This window comes from Curcuma longa, chromosome 4, assembly GCF_044706935.1.
Source record: "Curcuma longa cultivar G26 ecotype Majalengka, Jawa Barat chromosome 4, ITB_CL_G26_1.1, whole genome shotgun sequence".
In the NCBI taxonomy this organism is placed as follows: domain Eukaryota; kingdom Viridiplantae; phylum Streptophyta; class Magnoliopsida; order Zingiberales; family Zingiberaceae; genus Curcuma; species Curcuma longa.
In genome coordinates this window covers 19,561,147-19,581,818 of record NC_133864.1, presented here as the reverse complement: position 1 = coordinate 19,581,818, position 20,672 = coordinate 19,561,147, and the positions used below count along the sequence as shown (strand labels likewise).

General features: G+C 33.5%; 1 protein-coding gene and 1 pseudogene across 1 annotated transcript in view; one reads left to right on the top strand and one right to left on the bottom strand.

The window, feature by feature from the left end:
• LOC141827463 (histone acetyltransferase GCN5) overlaps nucleotides 1-20,431 on the bottom strand; it is a 33,628-nt gene extending 13,197 nt beyond the window's left edge. The window contains exons 1-7 of the mRNA XM_074714714.1: nucleotides 19,785-20,431; nucleotides 15,273-15,337; nucleotides 15,069-15,149; nucleotides 13,424-13,495; nucleotides 6,422-6,590; nucleotides 5,974-6,017; nucleotides 5,629-5,728 (exon numbers count right to left, since the gene is read on the bottom strand). Coding sequence (XP_074570815.1) covers nucleotides 5,629-5,728; nucleotides 5,974-6,017; nucleotides 6,422-6,590; nucleotides 13,424-13,495; nucleotides 15,069-15,149; nucleotides 15,273-15,337; nucleotides 19,785-20,354 — 1,101 coding nt within the window. The 5' untranslated portion in view covers nucleotides 20,355-20,431. The remainder of the gene's footprint in view (nucleotides 1-5,628; nucleotides 5,729-5,973; nucleotides 6,018-6,421; nucleotides 6,591-13,423; nucleotides 13,496-15,068; nucleotides 15,150-15,272; nucleotides 15,338-19,784) is intronic.
• On the top strand, nucleotides 9,623-12,736 carry LOC141825981 (uncharacterized; annotated as a pseudogene).
• Nucleotides 20,432-20,672: the final 241 nt, after the last annotated feature.

The window sequence follows — 20,672 nt, the reverse complement described above, 5'->3', positions numbered from 1 at the left end:
GAAGATGGCGATTCTTGCGTTCAGCAACTCCATTTTGTTGAGGGGTATGAGGACAAGATGTCCGATGCAATACACCATGAGATGCCAAGAAGGTCTGAAATGAAGTAGATAGATACTCACGTGCATTATCACTCTGTAAGGTTCGAAGAGAAATACCAAATTGAGTTTTGATTTCATAGAAGAAAGATTGAAAAATAGAAAACAACTCCGAACGATCCTTCATCAGATATAACCAAGTACAACGAGAAAAATCATCTATAAAGGTAACAAAGTATCGTGACCCCAATGTAGAAGAAACACGACTCGGACCCCAAACATCGGAATGAACCAAAGAAAAAGGTGACGTAGCCCGACTCACAGTGCGAGGAGAAAAAGAACTACGAATATGCTTTCCTAATTGACATGATTCACAAGATAAAGAATCTAAGTGAGAAAGACCAGGATGTAATTGTTTCAACTTATCAAGACCTGGATGTCCCAACTGAGCATGAATAAGAAGGGGAGATGCTGCCGCCGAACCAACAAGAGAGGATTGTTGAAGTCGATATAGGCCATGAGACTCATATCCGAAGCCAATCATCTTCCCCGTACTCCGGTCCTGCAAGGAAACAGAAGATTTTGTAAACGAGATGACACAATCAAGAGACTGAGTAAGCTGACTAATTGATAATAAATTAAAGGGAGCACCGGGAACATAAAGAACATTATGAATAGAAAGAGATGGAGAAGGATGAACAGTACCGACACCCTGAGACTGAATTTGAGAACCATTTGCCATGGTGACAAAGGGTAAATAACCAGAAGTAGAGAGAGAAGAAAAAAGTAATCTATTACCAGTGATATGATCGGTGGCCCCGGAATCAAGAACCCAAGAACTCGAAGAGCGAGATATGCCAGCAAAGGAATTACCAGTGAGTGCAACGGCAACAGGGGAATCAGAAGTTTTTCGATCCTCATACCATTTCAGAAAGTCGTCATAGGAAGGCGGTGGGGTCAGATCTGGTGGTTCTTTGCCACCCTTACGAGAGATATCCGACTTTGAATTGCTGGAGGTAGCCATAAAGAGCATACGCAGTCGAGCAGCACGACGCCGCCCGTGGTGGACGAGGCAGCGGAGTTAAAAGAGAGCGTGGGGGGCACTCGGACGGCCTTCTTTTTGAGGCTTTTATTGTGCGGAGCAGGGAGCGGAGCTGATTAGGCAGCTGCGTGATGGAGACATGCGCAACGGGCGACGAGGGCGAGGCCGACGACGCATATGAGGGCGTAGAGGAAGAGACGCGCGCGTGGGTTGAGACGCAGGAGGCGGCGACGAAGAGAGAGAGGAGAAAGAATTAGGGTTAGGCGGATAAACCTAAATCCTCTGGCTCTGATACCATGTAAAATATTATGGAATCTCTTAAGATATTACAAGACATAAGTCCCTATTTATATATGAATATAGGGACCTATTCTAGGAAAAATTATTCTATAAAGAAAAGACGAATTAAAAGAATATTTATCCCTAAATATTCTAACAATCACTAACTTAAATTCTATATATTCTATCTTTACTTTATTAAGCCTAAAATCTTTCATTTTTGTATATTTCGTCAAAATTCGAGTATAGAATTTACTCCTTCACATGTATCATCTACCAAAATAATTTCATCTACAAACAACATAAACTATGGTAATATGTTTGAATGTGTTTAGTGAATTCATCCATGATTAATGTAAAAAGATAGACTTGGAATTGATTTTGTAAAATCGTAGAGTACGCTAAAGGGCGTGTGAATAACGCTCATTTCTCATTTTGTGTCATTCTTATATATCAGATTAGTACACAACGGAATAATAAAATAAATAAAAACAAAGATAAGAACACACACCGAGTTTACTTGGTTCACACCTCCGGGTTGCTACGTCCAAAGTTGTATCTCAACGGAGTCCACTATCACTTTCTCTTTTCCGGACACCTCCCGGCGAAGAAACCTCTTACAATTTTGATCAAACACAATAAAAATAAATAATTTTAAAAAAAACACATAATAAAAGAATACAAACAAAAGTGTCAATCCGGTCTGTAAGCCTATGTTGCGACGCTCCTAGCGCTTCCCCAATCACACGAACAGAATATTTGAGCACTAAACACGAGGGAATTGGATTGCTTTGAGTGTGAATGAGTGTTTAAACCTCGAGCCTCTTCCTCCCTTTTATAGAGCCTGATATGCACTTTTTCAATCAACTGGCAGCCTTTTCGATCAACCAAAACTTAGTCAAACTTCATCCGTAGACCAATTCGCACGAACTCAAAACTATCTAGAGTTTTCTGATAGGTCCAATCTCCAGAGAAGCTCCAGTCATCTCCGAATCCTTGGGTCTTCGTCCATCTATAGCTTCATGCAAAACAACACATGCAAATAACATGTAGAACGTAATATTAAGTCTACCTAACCTACTAGGTTTACTTGCTTGGAATTTACTCCTCCAAGACTTCTTCTTTGCTTGGAATTCACTCCTCTAAAACTTCTTGCTATCGATTAGTATTAGAGCCAAAAGCTCTTCTTGGATTACCAGCCAAAGGAGTAAGGCTAGAGGTGTGAATTCTATTTTTCGTCATTTTAGTTTTTATTTTTCCATTTTTTGTTGTTATAAGAAAATAGAAAAGTGGAGTTCAAAGAGAAGCTAGGCCGATGCATCTACGAACCACCACCATAGAGTGGAGGGATTTAAGCTTTGGAAGCCGATAATGGACAATGCATACTGATGGGTGATTTCGATAGTTAGGTGGCATTGAAGAAACCATCAGCTCAATTAGAGGCAAACACTAAGGTAATAAATTTACTAATTGATGTTTTACCTAACAAAATCCTATGCAGATTAGAAGAATACAAAATTGCTCATGATCTCTGGACGCAACTGATCGAGCTCCACAAGGATTCCTCAAGGTTAGAAGACAGGCTTAGGGAGGATCAACTTAAAGATCAAGCTGAATGGGAGTCTATTTTGCCAAAGATCGAGGGGGAAATCTATGGAGAATCCTACCAAGAACACAAAAGGTAACAATTTAAATTTAAATTTTATATAATTTATTTTAAATGCAAAGAAAGAGAGCACTACAAAAATAAGTTTCATACTTTATAGGGTCGATCTGCACAACCGGTGACAAAGAAGGCCCTAAGGATCTAGAAAGGAAAGGAGCACATCGTATGTTTCAAATACAAGCGGATGAGCCACTACAAAAGTCAATGCCTGCAGAGGAAGTCCATGTATCCAAGGGGAGCGTTTAAGATACGTAACTTTAAGGTTTACAATAACTCTATCTTTGAAATACATGCTAGTACTAGATATAATTATTTTTCTCCTAATTTAAATTATTTTAATAAATTAAATAATCATGATAATGCCATTTTAATTGGTAATTTTAATTTAACTAATTCAAATAATTCGAATTTAATTAATAACTTGAATTTAAATAATCAAAAATAAATTAATTCGAATTTAATTAAGATTAATCAGAATAATTCAGATAATCAATTTTATCGAATTAACAATCTGTTTAATCAAGAAAGCAATAATCTGCTTAATCAAAACTTTAGTCAGATTAATCAAGATTTTGATCGGGTAAGTCAAGACTTTGATCGGGTTAATCAAAACTTTGATATATTCAATCAAAACCTTTATCGGATCAATCAAAATGATAATTTGCTTAATCTAGACTTAGATCAGATCGATCAAAACCTTGTTTTGTTCAATCAAAATATTAATAAGAAGAATAATTCAATTAATTCGATTTTAATTAATAATTTAATTAATCAAGATAATTTAGAATCAATTAAATCAAATCTGATTAATAATAATTCAAATTTAACTAGTAGTAATTTGAATTTAATTAAGAATAAACAGATTAATCATAATTTTTCAAAATCAGAAAAATAGTTTTCAAAATTCAGAAAAAGAAAAAAACAGTTTTAAATCCAGAGAAATAGAAAAACAGTTTTAAAATTTAAAAATCAGAAAAACAGTTTTTAAAATCTAAAAACTTGAAAAATCAAATTTTCAAAAATTCAAAAAATAAGTTTTCCATACACTATTCAAAAATCTAAAAAATTCAGGTTGAATAACTTCATACACTATTCAACATCTTACTTCCCTAAGCACTTCCATACCTCTATCGGAATATCTTCTTGTCCAACCACTTTTTCATGTTGCATTCCATGTATAGCATGTTCTACTTTTGTAGTTTGAATTCTACAATAATAATTTAAATTTCTATACTCCACCAACTTAAATTACCTAAGTTGATCATCTAATCTTCAAAATATCTTTTCCATCACTTTTTTATTTTTTCATCATTCACTAGTACCTTATTGTATTCGATTTTAATATATCTTATTTAGGTAAGATCTTTCGTTTTCCTCTCTCTCGCTTTAGTTAGTCTATAAATGTCTCTTTCCCCTTTTTTATATCCAATTGTAGATATAATGATTCGAAAGTTTCATTCTTGGCTTCACTCACCCCTTCTTAGCTAATCTATAGATATCTCTTTCCCCTTCTTTTATATCCAATTGTAGATATAAACGTTCAAAAATTTCATTCTTCACTTTACTCACCGCCTTCTTGGCCTATTTTTTTATTACCATATATATTTTTTTAAATTTTCTGTGTTCTTACAAATGTATAATAACTTATAGACTATTTGTTTTTACTTCACTTTCTCTTGTATTTTCTCATTCCACCTTCAAAACTCGGTGATGCACATCCTTTTGACTCACCGAGTACGTTCTTGGCCACCATTTTCAAAGTTAATGTCATCTTACCTCATGTATTCATATCGCCATGTCTTTCTCTTAATACTTATGCTCGTACCCTCTCCTTAAATATATTTTACTTCTCGTCCTTTAATTTTTACCACTTAAGTTAGGTAGTTTTGTGATGATCTTGTAATCATTACAAATCTTTCTATCCATACTATACAAAAGTCAATTTTCCTTCACTTCTTCCTTTTCCCTTCTTAGATAAAAAAATAAATATAATATAATTTCTAACTTTATTAAGTATATTATTACTAATAAACTAAACTATTTTTTATATAAATTGGATTTAATTTTAAATTAATCAAAATATATCTAAATTATAACTTAAACCTTTTTAATAGACTTCAATTAACCTAAATCGACTTTTACTCGATAAGAATCAAACATCTCACGAATAATATCAAAGCTTAAGCTAACATTCAACATCTCAAATATTAATAATAAGCATCTATAATGTTCAAATATTAATAAAAATATTTTTAATTAATATATTTTATATTTTAAAAAATATCAAAATCATATCGACATGACATGATATGGTACTGAAATCGTATCGTTCCGATCAATATCGAAACTTCGACATGGGTTGAAATTTTAAACCTTGCACAAGGCAACTTATACCAATCAAGAAAGCATTCAAGGGTAAGTAAACAAATTAAATAGACATCAAAATCACAGAACATATACCATATTGATCTAAATTTCTTATAAGACACTTTCAACCAAACAAAAATAGAGAGCTTATTCTGAGCCCCTTAATAGATTAAGAACAACATCTTCTATTAGCCTTGCACAAAAAGCAACAAAATCAAAGAAATATAGTCCAACTAACCTGTCTTTGTCGCCTAATCATGGTGGCTAGATCAGTGTATGGAAGCTTCAGATCAATTTTGCATTCCATCAAAATGCCTCCATCATAATCCTTTATGTACCTTAACAAAGAAAGTAAGTAGATAATGTGACAAATACAAATGGCATTTACAAGTTCATAGCAATGTCTCAAAAAATGTTCAACAAGCCAAAAAAGTGAAATGGGAGAACAATTTCAAGGACAATGTGTATAAGAAGACAAACTAAAGCAGAGATAATGCAGACATTTGGTGCAGAGCAAGTTCAAGATATCTAAAAATTTGGTGAAAGTAAAATTTATGAAATAATAATGACAAAAAATCCATACCCGTGCCATCTTTCTTTCTCCAAGGTAATCTCCTTTGTAAACCCCTAAAAAAAATCACAATTATCAACAGTCAAATTATTTTGATGTTGAATAGTGATTTTTCTAGGAGTAGATATGAACGCTCAAATACAACCAGTAATAAATGAAGACCTAATAGTCACATTAATTAGTGTAAGTGTCACTGTCAACCAAAAAAGTCAAAAAAATATCAGAGGAGAAGGCATAGCAAACAAAAGGACAAATGAATTTGCAATATACTGGAAACATAACTTTTCAAAGCTGGCCAAATTCAGTTAGGATAAGCAATTAAAATGTCTATGAAAAAGTAAAATTATACAAACAGAGAACTTTTTTCAGACAGTCATAGGAAATAACTATTTGAGAGTAAACCATATATGTGATCAAAATGGCTCAATGCATGAAATGTAGAAGACTTGATGGATGCCACCTGCTTGACAAAATAGCCAACTGCATTATTATCAGCATATGTTAGAAAATGAGTTAGCCCGTCAACATCCCGAGCATGCTGTTTTAAGTGGTTCATGAGTCTTGTGCCATATCCTTTAACTTGCTCATCTGATGTGATTGCACAAAAAGCAATCTCCCCAAATCTCTGGCTGTAAGGCATAAATATTTAGAATATTAAAAACTGTGGAAATTAAATCAAAATTAAGGTAAATTTTGCAGAATAGAAAGGCTCCACAATAATGAGTTCTATACTGAAGGTTAATAAAATTTTAAATGATGCAGAACAAATTCAGCATAGGGGAACATCTGTTCAATCACAGTAGGAGTTTAGGCAAGATCAATTTTGACCAAGTCGAAATAAATCGCAGTAGATGGCACACAAAAATACTCTATCCCCGGCTCAATATCTCAATTGGCTTCATCATTACTAAAGAAGCAACGAAACCACTCATTATCCCATCATCCCAAATCATCAGCAAACATTTACACTCCATCTTTGTAGACCCAACCCCACATTGCCTCATAATCTCATTATCAAGCCATGTTAGTCATAAGACTTGTGACTATTTAAGATTAGCCACATTGGGTTGTATCCCTTCATTGAGTTTCATGCAGACTATTCATTACTAATATAAATTTTTTAAACCACTTTGAGTTGTACTAATAAGAATTTTCCTTGTTCTACCTCTATGACTCCACCGCTCACTCCTTCAACCACAATTCATTCAAATTGTGTAACTATAAAATTTATTAAATTTATTGGTTTCAATCTTTAAACATGGGCACACTAACTTAATATAATGTGTCTCATTTTATCATTTCTTAGAGCTACATCTAATTGCTCCTCAACAGTAGTATTTTTAATTATCTTCTCAAGTAACCACACGCATCCATCTTTTTCCTTCTCGTCTCTATTGTGTTACTTTTGTGTGTTTTCTCAACAACTTAATGGTATGATCAATAATTTAGGGTGAATGATACCACAATTTTATAAATTTTTATGCAAAACAATGCCAGAAAACTATGGATTTTTCTCCATCAAAATTTTTCTAGAAATACATAGATCTCCTTGTGGAATTAGAAATCCAAAATTCTTAACTCTTATAGATAGTTTGTGCTCATTCATCCTAACTATTCTCTAATTGATTTACTTATCATGTATTCTATTATGTTATAAGGGACTTAAAACAGTTAGCTTCTAAATTTTCTCCCCGATACATTCAATTTGTCTTCCCTTTGATGGAAGTAATTGATAATGGAACTTAACCTATGGAAAGAGCTCCCCACTGTCTTTCCCTACTTCCGTTTCCACCAAGGACATGGCCAAGGAACACTTCCCCCAATTTTGACCACTCTAAATCAAATGGAAAGTTCAAATTTCTTTCCAGTGTCATCAACATCAACCGAATAAAATAAAATCTATTTTTTATTTAACCTTTTTTTTTATTTTTCTCTATTTTATGTTTTTAGTTTTCACAAAATCAATTTGCCATATTTAAATTTCCCTCCCTCTTACTTTCCTCACACTAAATAGTGAAAAAGATCCCTCTCTATTTACAGTTTAATATTTTTACACTTTTCTCAACAATATCATCTATATATGTTACAACAGATACCGACTGAGTGTGAATGTAAATTTATACTAATGTAAAATGATGGGAATTTACAGTTGACTCATGATGTAAAATGCAAACCTAAGTTACAAGAAAATCAACACTCATTTATCAAGATATCTTTATAAAACATCTTTCTTTTGAATAGAAAATCCTATAGGAATTTTTTGCCTATGCCTCTTAATTAGTCTTCGCCTCTTATCTTATTATTAAAATAGCATTTCATAATTCAAATCTTACTTTCATCCAAGGTTCAAAATCTCCAACCATACCGAAGTTTTGATCTTTAACTGAAACGATCTACGATCTATTTCAATCGTACCGATGTTTTGATGTATGGTGTCAGCAATGGATTGAAGTTGAAGAAGAAAGAAGATAAAGCATAAAAAGAGGCATTGTTTGTATTGAGCATGATTTTAAATCTTGTAAAAAAATTCAAATATATATATGAAGATATTTATTTTATTTATCTTTATATATGCTAATTACTTATTTATGTATCATTATATTTATTTTATTTATTTTATTTTATTTATATACCAAAGTTTTGATCTTTAACTGAAACAATCTATTATTTGTTTCAATATAGTACTGATATTTTGATGTATGGTGTCAGCAATGGATTGAAGTTGAAGAAGGAAGAAGATGAAGCATAAAAAGGAAGCATTGTTTGTATTGAACATGGTTTTAAATCGTGTAAAAAAATGTAAATATAGATGAAGATATTTATTTTATTATCTTTATATATGCTAATTACTTAATTATGTATCTTTATAAAAGTATGTGAATTTTTCAAAGTTGAACTATTATGATTAGGATATCGTCTATTGACATATGATTTAATCAATTGGAATGGTTAATTCAATTAATTAGAATAACAATAAATATTTAGAATTTTATGTCATTTCGACTAACTATCATCATGTCATGGCATTCTAAAATTATTTATAATATATTGAAGCATCTAGAATTAAGTTTATCAAATATTGAGGGTTGCATTAATTACAAATTATTTATTTGCTAGCATTTAGAGATAAAATCTATTTATAGGATGCTTATCATGCATGATTACTTGAACTCTCACACTTTGATTGCATCTTTTTATGATTTCCTTTCTTCATTATAGAAATGTGAATCTATCTTATACTCGTTTACAAGTCTATGCTTAATTGATACATGCTGGATCACTATATTACATTCTTATCTTAATAGTAAATCGCATATATATAGAATTTAAGTTAGGTCTGTTTATGTTAATAACATGTGTATTCATTAAGTGTGTAAGAACAACTTAGAATAACGCAAATTGAAGATATTTATTTTATTTATTTATTATTTTTATTAAAATTAAATATTATTTTTATAATTTTTTATCAGATAATTTTTTTATATTAATGTTATTAATGCTATAATTATGAATATTTATTCTGAATTATTTGATCATTTTACTGCTCTTAATTTTTTATAACGCATAGGTAATGACACCAAAATAACAATCTTATGATCCAATTTAAAGACATGCATGTCGATTAAAAAATCGATATCATTGGCAATCTTTGCATTGTGATATGATTGGACGTGGCGATGGGATCACACGTTTAAATCAACATCTTGTTGGTGGATATCTAGATATTTCTAAATGCCCAAAAATTTCTCAAGAAATTCGTAATACAATGAAAGAGGAACTTGATAGCAAAAAAGAATTAAAGTATAAACAACAACAACGTAAAATGCTTAATAGGCAAAGTTCTAGAGAACCAGCCTATGATAAATTTGAAGGTCGTGGTGAAAATCCAAATAATGAAAAAAAAATTAGCAGTTCTTAGTGCCTCTCGAATTTAATATGAATGAGTGGTGTATGCAATATAGTGGTATTATAGTTGGTGCTAGTGGAAGTGGTTCAACTACTGCAATAATATTGGAGAGGAGTAAAAGTATTCGTGTAACTTCAACACAAGATGGTATTGGTCGTTTCTTTCCTTTTATGGGACGAAGGCGTGTGTAGTTGATATTGTTGATATTGATCAACTAGCATTTCCTGACCAAACTAACAAACAGACTAGGATTGATGATGCTTATACAAGGGAGAAGAAAAATCCAATAAGTTAAAGTATTGCTAAATTTTTTCATTTCGATCAAATATCTCTCAATGCAGCAAACATATACTACCGCAAGATGGTGTCCAACATTCAAAAATCTCGACTTAGTATTCAACCTCTGACTACATATGAAATTGTTGGACCGTATTCAGATGAACAAGCGGAGGATATCAAGATTTGGATCCTATCATGCAAGAAACAATGGAGCTTATATCGGGTTACATTAATGTATGATAGCTGGGCAGAGCCTACACAGATGAGGATTATCAACTTCCAACTATACTGCAATAGAAAGGTGATATTTCATAAATCTGTTGATACAACTACATCTTATATATATCATTTGATGGATAACATAGTTCAAGAGATAAGTGTATAACATATCGTGCAAGTAATTACAGATAATGATGTCAAATTCAAGAGGGTTGGAGAGTTACTAGAGCAAAAGTATCAAACATTATTTTGAACATCATATGCAGCACACTGTATTGATTGATGATGGTAGATATTGATAAACTCGATATAGTAAAGAAGATAATGAAAAAAGATCAATCATTAACAAAATTCTCTTATAGTCATTATGGGGTTCACGAATTAATGAAAAAATTTATTATTGAGGAGATTCTGCGATAAGAAGCAATTAAGTTTGCAACTTACTTTCTCCTATTAAAATCATTATTTCATAAAAAAATCGGATTGAAGTCTATGTTCACTTCTGAAGATTGAGAAACCTCTCGATATTGTAGTACTACTACAGGTAGTGAGGTACAAAAAAATATTATTTCTACTAGATTTTCAGACTATTGTAGATATTCTTATAGCAGTAAAACTCTTGCACATCGTTCTATGTAAAGTTAATATGGACAAGAAGCCACAAATGGACAACGTTTACCGTCTAATTAAGCAAAAGAAAAAAATTAAAAGACATCTATAATCACTGAGCAAGTATCAACATTATATTAATATAATTACTATAAGATGGGACAACCAAATGGGAAAACATATTCATTTGACAGGTGTGTATTCTTTAATGATAAAGAATTTTTAATAATATTATTAATAATTATATATGTTTAATTATTTTAGATTATTATCTTAATCCAGAATATCTATACTATTATAATCTTGCCACAAATAAAGATTTATTAGTAGCCCTTAGAAATGTAATATCAAGACTACAAAAAAATAAAGAATTAGCTGCTGAGGCTATTAATAAAAGTCAATTATTTCAAGAGGCAAATGGTTCTTTTACAGTGTCAATGGATACAGGTACATATAGAAAAAATTCTTATTGTCAACAAATATAAATATTATTTTTATTTTATTTTATTTATCTTATAGTTGGGTGATGGTTACAATATGGAGCATTAATCCCAAATTTGAAAAACATTGCAATATAAATTCTCTCACAGACAACATCTTCAAATGTAAGAAATCGTCTTTCTTATCGTCACTTAAAAAAGATGGTCTATGTTCATTATAATATGCGTCTTCAACTAAAAGGGATAATAAAAGAACAAGAATAGGAAAAACAATAATCTAGTGATGTAGACCCATTAGATATTAGATTTATCCAAACTGAGGATGATCCAATGATGGATTGGTAGAGTTTCATTGAGGCTGAAAATCCCTTAATGAAACTGGAGATCCACCACAACCATCTCAATTTTTTACTCAAGAGATTGAAAAAATACAAGCTAGAGGAGATGTCGGTGGAACATAATGATGAAGTTTTTGACCAAGAATTTCGATTTTCTACATCTCGACCGAGATGTTCTCAAACATCTCAAACCCAAACTCAACCAAAGTCCGTAGATAAATGCAAAGATAAAGCTCTTACAATTTTTACTAAAGAGAAAAGAAAAGTGAAACTCTCATTTTTAAGGAAATGGGTCAATTGAGAATTAGTAAAAATCCATTTGATGCAATTGATAAGCAAGAACATGATAATAGTGGTGAAATATCATCATCTTCTGACACTGTAGTCCGACGAGAAGTTCAAAATGATGATAGTAATGTCGATAGTAGTGAAAGTGCTCATGGAAGTAATGACAGTGGTGAAGCATCTGGTAGTTGTAGAACTTATGTTCCCCCTAGTTTAGCACCAGAGCCTTAGACATGTGAAAAAGATTACACACATGCAACCTAAGGTGATGATCATAGAGCTAGAATTATTAAGACTCAGTATCAACGTCGATCTAAGAGTAACAAACAAAAGGAAACTCATAATTATCAAAATATGTGGGAGAATTTATCTGAGATTGATTCTGATCGAAGTTCATCATACTCTCAACCTTCTAATTATAGTTTTGATGTATCATATGGTGATCTATCATATTAGAGCTCGAGGACATATGTTTATCCTTATCTTGTGTCTGTACCCGTTCCGATTCCAATGGTATAGTTCAAATCCAACTTCTACTAGTTAATCAAGATAGGTTGATGAACATGCGGAGAAATCAATTTCAATATTGCATATCATGGGATGATTATTTAATATGGGTATTGGAAAACTATGGAGTTGATCTGTTCAAAATGTTGCAAGAACCAATACTTACATCTGATTCACGTCACTCCTTTTGATATTAGTAAAGTAACATTTTATGATGTATCAATTTTAATTCAAGTTATTAATATATCTTCTTTAAAGAAAAATATATTTATATGTTTTTGCCTAACATTTATATTTAAAAATTAAAAAAATACAGAAACTGTATCGGCACAGCACAATACCGAAGCTGCATCATTCTGGTCTAAGACCGAAACTTCGACATGGCTCAAAATTTTAAACCATGGTCTTAGGTGAAGCTCAAGGCTTCAAGGACAAGTCTGGTACTGCAGCAAGTATTTACCTAACCTATTAATGTTGCCAACTATTGAATGAAGAGTTTGATGTGAGTTGAAGGCAAGCCCAAGTGGAGAATAAAGACACAAAAAAATAATCACCCAAGACTAGTCACAGGTTGACAGACATCTGCTATGTTTGGAATTATCAAAAGAGGAAACAATATCAAGTATAGTTGATAATAAGACAGAAAGCATAGTTTTAAACAAATTGTCCAAAAGAAAGGTAATCAAACGTAATTGTGGAGAAGGTGTTGTGATAACAACAATACAAGTTTTAATTATGTTATGAATTGACTAAAAATGGCTTTTTTATCAGAGTAGAATATACTTGTGTCCCAAGCGAAAACAAAATTCATATAGTCCAATTCAACTTTATTTTGAAATTGCAATTATCGAAGTACATAAAAAAAAATGCTGGTTTACCTGGCATATGGGCGATAAGTAATTCCACCAACTACTTGATTATGTCGGATAACCATCATTGATTTGTGGCTTCTGCAACAGATCAAAATAAGATATACAAAGATGAGGAAAAAAACATATGCCACACAAAATTTGCAGTCCAGAGAAGCATGACAAATAGGTTAGAGCTGACATAGAACAATTATAACCATCTATATAGAACTTTGACATAATATCCAAGAGTTAATAGCCATGGGAGTAAAACCATAGTCACATAACTAATTATACTAATTTTTAATAAAGACTTCCTAAGCTGAAGCATAGATATTTAATCTATAACTAGCATGTTGTTTGAGATAAAGATCTCACAAAAATACAACTTGGGTCCATTTGTTTCGCAGAAAATATTATTTTGAAAAAAAAATGATTTCCAGATTTTCCAACATTTGGCTGCACGAAAAATCATGGTCAATGCAATAGTTTCCAATCAACATAAAATGAATGAATTTTATAAGGAAACTGACTTTTGATTGAAATGAGGGGAAATCATTTTCTCGCACCATTGGCATGAGTAGTAGTCACCTCAACTCATCACCTAATTTGTTCCTCTCCTGTGTGAACAACAACCCTTCATTGTCTGTCATCACTTGTCAACACCAACAACCATCAACGCCTATCAGAATCATCACCCACCAAGATTGTTGCTCTTTACCCATTGTCCCTCATTGCCCATCACCAAACAAAATAAGTTGTTGGTTACATACGATTTGTCTTCACATTCTATCACTCATGGCACCCTCAATCTCACATCACCCCTCATCATCCTTGTAATCCTTACCCTTCACTCATTGCTTATCCTTCTGTCACCGAATAAAGAGTTTGCACCATATCTACTATGTCGCCCTTAGTCTTGCCATCACCCATCGAGATTTAGCTATTGTCATTGTCATCATTGGCCGACATCATTGTTGTCCACTGAGATCATCACATGTCACCTACCTTCACTTGTTGCCTAGTGAAAGGAGTTGTGGGTTGCACCCAACTCTAAGTCACACAAGAAAAAAAAGAAAAAAATGGGAAACATTTTCCTCGTATCATGTCAAACCAATGACTAAAAATAGCTCCCCCCCCCCCCCCCCCCCCACTCCCCCCCCCCCACCACCAGATAAAGATGCAAACTATTGTAGCGGTTTAGAAACATGATAGGGAAACATTTCTTAACTAATTAAGTTTTGAAAGGATAGACATCTGAATTTGATGATGATTCAAGTCCATTGGATCTTCAAACAAGTAAAGTTCTCCTGAATATAATGTTCTTCATTAACCCCCTCTTGACCTCCATCAAACGTTGGGATCCCCACAAACACGATATGATCTTATACCAAATTGAGAGGGATAAAATTGTATTGTTTTACACAAAAGAGAGAGAGAGAGAGAGAGAGAGAGAGAGAGAGAGCAATTAAATACATATTTCAGACTTTAACACAACACTCAATGATTAAATGTCCCATGTAAGTCAAAATCCATAACATAACTATGTGCTTTAATAATTCTTAACTGAAAACCATGAACCTTAAATAAAAAAATGTGAGATGGAATCTATAATCGAACAGGAAAGATTGATCGGTGTTGAATTGAAATTGTCTTCAAAATTGAATTCAGTTACCTATCCATAACAAGACGAACAATGTACTCCTTAGGCATATTAGGAAGTTGTCTTGCAAAGATATTCTTCAATCCTATCAACCTATACATAACAAAAAAAAAACTTACAGCTATAAAATTGAATTATGTTTTCCATTCCACGTTAAAAATTAAAAGAATTAAAATGAATATTTAATGTTGTTTCTATAATTTAGCACAAAATTACCAAATCATATGTTCATCAACACCATCATTCGCATAGCACAAAAATTTGAGCCTTGCAGCATCTTCCTGCAAAGTACCTTAATTGTCAATTCATTCTAATTTCAAATAACTAGTGAAACTAACAGATATTAATCCATGACCAAAATAAGAATTTGAAGGTCAATCAAATCCATTGAAAGTTACAAGTCAAAAATGGTCCCAGAAATATGAACAAATGGATGCAAACATGATATTACTGAGGCTATTATTTTATGTTTTAAAATGAACACAAATACAAATGCTAAACCTCAAGACCAAAGATTTCAGCTTTTATGGTTTTTTGTCATCTTTTACATCAAGTATACATGTGGGAAAACTATTTGCATTTGACTGTTAGATCCTAGCAATATTTTTCTAGATAGAACAAGAAATTTCCTGATAATTGGTAAGCAAACCAAATGCACTTAATGAAGAAATAAAGAGTTTTAACTATAACTTAAAGTTCAAAAATAATGCCTACTACTTTAGATAATCCAGTATACAGGCATGTATATGTGACAAATAGACATCTCAACTGTATAGCATGTAAGAACATATTTAATTTTGCTACTGATAATGAAGAAAATGCACTTTTAATTTTCTTTTCCTAGTAGAAGTTTGGACAAGTGCTTACTAAAATGGAGAAATAAAGAGTCTTAATTATAACTTAAAGTTCAAAAATAATGCCTACTACTTTAGATAATCCAGCATACAGGCATATATATGTGACAAATAGACATTTCAACTGTAAAGCATGTAAGAACATATTTAATTTTGCTACTGATAATGAAGAAAATGCACTTCTAATTTTCTTTTCCTAGTCCATCTTTTCTCATGCTATAAGGCACCACCTTCAATTAGTTCAAAGTAAAGGATAGTTTTCCTTTAGCTCCATCAAAAACGTACAGAGCTTCTCCCTTATAATTAAAGATTGTCGTGCATAATTTACTCAATGTAATATGTAAAAGAAAAAAAATCAACGTGCAGTACCTCTTGATTTACTTGTAATCAAAGAAACATTGTCACAGATCTCATATATCAGCAAACAACTAGGAGAAAATTTTCAATCCAGATGAATTATAATTGAGTTGTACTTACAAAAGATTCAGAGAAGAATTGAAAGACCAAGAACATTATATTTTGAATTGTTTATATGCAAATAAAAGGTTTCTATAGGTTCCACAGTTCAGTTTATAACAAAGCCATGTTGCAATTTCAACCAAGTAAAGGCACATTGCTTCCTTATTTTAACCTCTAATGAGCTAAGAGAGAGAGAGAGAGAAAAATGAGAAAAAAACAAAAAAGAAAAAGAAAATACACATTAGATTTCAGTAATCACAGTCAGTGAATTAGATTGAAAATCAATAGGTTATTATCCATTTAAAAAAGAGATTATATCATTATACTTAATGTGGAACATGGTCCCAATATGTCCCCCTTATGTACAAAAGTTGGTTAATTTGAAAAAAAAAAATGCACCATAAAATTAGGCAGATTAGCATAAAGCAATCAGACCTCAGTTCCATGCTAAGACTCTTCCTATGCTCTCTCCACATACATGTCAAACACTGACACTTTGAGTCAACACCTGAGGCCTATGTCATACACTTAGAACCACATCCATGTCGGATAATTTACATGAATACAAGTAATGTAGGAGAATTCGTTGGATCTTTTTTATTATTTTTAATAAATTATTATTTTTAATAAATTTTGAATTTTTGATAATTAGGGTATTTTTGGTAATTTTTATCTTTTGTATTTTAGGATTTTGAGTCCGTTTAAGAATTTTATGATTTTAAGCCTATTAAAAAAAATTTCTTTTTGTTAGGATTTTTTCTTGCTATTAAAAAAATTTTTCCTTTCTTTGCGTCGTAGGATTTTAAGTCTATTTAAATAATTGTTTAGTTGATGTTTAGGATTATGTTTTTGGATTAATAATATTTTTTGGCATTACCATTTATTTTTCTATGTCATGGTAAATCAATAGATTTTAAAAGATTGATTTCCGACGTTCACAGTCAATCAATCGAATCAATACAGCCCGCAGGATAATCACTATCCATCCGGCGTCAGTTGGATCTCATGGAGGATCGTCGTGGTCGTAATTGTTGATATAGCAGAAGTTTTTCATGGATCGTTAGAGGGGAGGAGTGAAGATCGATCTGCAAAAAAAATTATCTCTTTCTCTTGCTAACGTTTTAGCAAGGACACACTAATTTAAATATAACATGAAATATGAAATAAAGTACAAGGCAAAGGATTTACTTGGTTACAACCCTCGAGTTGTTAGTCCAAGACTATGAAAGTGCTTATCAAAAATCTCCTCGTCGGAAACACTCCGGAGGTGGAGAAACCTCATATAACAATTGAACGTAACTAATAATAAACTAAAAGAAACAGATAATTCAAGTGTGCATTTTCTACACCGAGCTTCAGTCTATTTATAGCCTTCACCTCGATCTAACTGTTGTGCTGACGTGGCACTTCCGAGTGCTTGGAAATCTTCCAAGTGCCTGGATTCGTCAATCCCAGTCAAATCTGTTAACGGTCCGCTAACGGGCCTGGATGTTCGGTGTTGTCTGCAAAAGCTTGCAGCTAAGTACAAGGTAGTTCTTGGCATCTGGCAAAAGTATAAAAGGTACAAACCATTCACGTCTGAGGTGAAGGGCTATGCCTGCCACCGAGCAGGGGAACCATCATCAATGACTGCCTCAGCTAAAAAAGCTAGGGTTTTGAATAGGGAACCATACCAGTCAAAGCGATGTGGTTGTGCATTCCGGATAAGGGCTATTGTTTCAATCATAAACTATAATGATAAAGACAAAACTTTTGTGCACCAGGAGGAAGTCACTGCTATATTCAAGTTATATGCAATTCATACCGCACATGAATCTAGTCCACTTGGTGAAAATGCTCAGATCATCCATTGAGTAGTTAGGAACAAGGATTCTTATGAATTTGATCTTAGATATTTATGGTATTAGGGAGGACACAGACCCCTACTAGTTAACTAGCATCATAAGCAAGGATGATAGAGGGGATCCTTATCATGCAGTTATGCAGCAGGTTCAGGATGACAAGGTCGAAGTTGGTTTGCTCAAAGAACAAATTGCTTCAATAAGTTTAGATTCGTTGGGCTCATCGGAACAAGAACTATCTGATATCATGCATAGGTTGAAGACGTTGGGTGGAGGGATGCACCACTCTAAGGGATCATTAGTGGTAGACGGTGATGAAGTTGCAGAGTGGAGAAAGAAGAGCAACCACCATCATAACAGGCATGATGACATATTTAGCAAGGAAGCCAAGATGATTGAAGTTGATATCACTAGCATGCATGTGAATCAGAAATGAAGAAGGCTCTTGAATTAACAGACCATCAATATACTAATCAATTCCCTTATGAAGCTTGCCTTGTTATGAAACACCATTTGGCAGAGTCAATTTTAAAGGCATAGGGCAAGCCTGAATGGCTTCAACCTACTTATAATTTAGAAACACATTTGTCCCAGCTCAATGGGGACTATGTCATTCGGAAACAAGAGGGACTTAACAGTTTATGGATTTTGAAGCCATGGGATATGGCACAGATAATTGACGCTACTGAACTCGAGGATGAGTTCTTTTCAACCTAAGGCGATTGATGCAGGAGGATTCATTGGATCTTTTTTATTATTTTTAGTAATTTTGGGTTTTTGATAGTTAGGGTATTTTTAATAATTTTTATCTTTTGTATTTTAGGATTTTGAGTCCATTTAGGGATTTTAAGATTTTGAATCTGTTAAGAATTTTTCTTTTTGTTAGGATTTTTAAGAAATTTTTTCTTTTCTTTGCATATCTCCTAGTAAATCAATATATTTTAGAAGATTGATTTCCAACATTCACAGTCGATTAACGAAATTAATACAGTTCGCAGGATAATCGCTATCTTGTCCGACATCAACAAATAACAAATTTAGGATGAGTGATCATTCAAAGAACAAATGACTTAAATAATATAGTCAATTGAGAACGTACCTCAGTTCAAGATTGATATTGGACTATTCAAATACCCTTTTCTGTAGTGCTGAACATCGACACTTTGAATCAACACCCATGTGTCAGACACTTAAGACCATAACTGATTCACATAATCATACAAGGAACAAGGAACTAAATGTTAGTGAATCAATGTTAACTAGTGTTCTGTCATATTGGTGGTTTTTAACCACTAAATGCTAAACAAGATGGAGTCCTAAACGGTTCATTCACTCTCATTTCATGTGCCACACTCTCTGATCGCTCACAAGAATTGTCACTCAATATATATTACTAAGTATATGCTTAATCATCTAAGTGAATTGCCAAAATGAACTGACTTCGCACAATTGCGCTTGACGTGAATCAAGTGATGCCAAAATAAATTAATTGAAACCGTAGGAAGGAACAATTGTTCAATCTCATCAGATAAATAACACAAAAGTTTACTAAAGCAGAAGATAAACAGACAAACCTCCCTCTTCAGTCCTTCCTCTCTGGCAATATAAGCCCCGCTGGTCTGTATATTCTCAGTAAATATACTCTTCACCTCCTCCTTAACAATGATACCAGGGATCGAATTCACTGTTGAGATGTTTTGCTGGGCCAATTGGCCGACCGTCCCACGGTCATCTTTACTGCCCAAAGACGGCATCCCAGCACCTGCAGATTCCATCTTGACTGTCGGGTTCTCGGTTTTCGGGGGCTTGGTGCTTCTAATACTTCCGAGTCCGGAAGGGGCCGCAGAATTCTCGAGGCGGGAGGCTGTGAAGACACGCATCGAGTCATTGTCTTCTTCCTCCTCCTCTTCCTCCTCGTCAGCCTCCTCCTCGGAGTCGTCTTCCTCCTCCCTCGCGCTGACACTATCAAGGTCATCGTTGGAGGTGAGGGCACCGGTGTCGGATAGGGAAAAGGGGGCCGGAGGCGGAGCTGCGGCGGAAGCGCCACCGGCAAACTTGCGCTTGTGATGGACGGAACTGGAGGCGGAGGCAGAGTGCGACGGTGACGCGGACTGGGAGCGGACGGGGGCGGAGTGGCCGTCCATCTGCTCTAGGGTTTCGGTGACGACGACGAGCCGAGGAGGGCAGGCCGAAGAGGAGGGTAAATAGGGAAGTCAGTTGATTGGACCAGCTCTGGGATTTACTACGTATTATTCAAACATATCGTTGAACACAAAAAAGAAAAACAAAAATCAGCATGAAAACTTAACCACTGTCCGCCGAAGCTCCTCTCGAAAGCTTATAGCGTAATCTAACAAGTAAAGAATTTGCTCCTAATGGCCAATCATGGGTCACAAGCGACGAACGTGCTTGCCGCTGAAGCATACATACGCAGCTACCACCTTTTTCTTCTTTCAATCGTG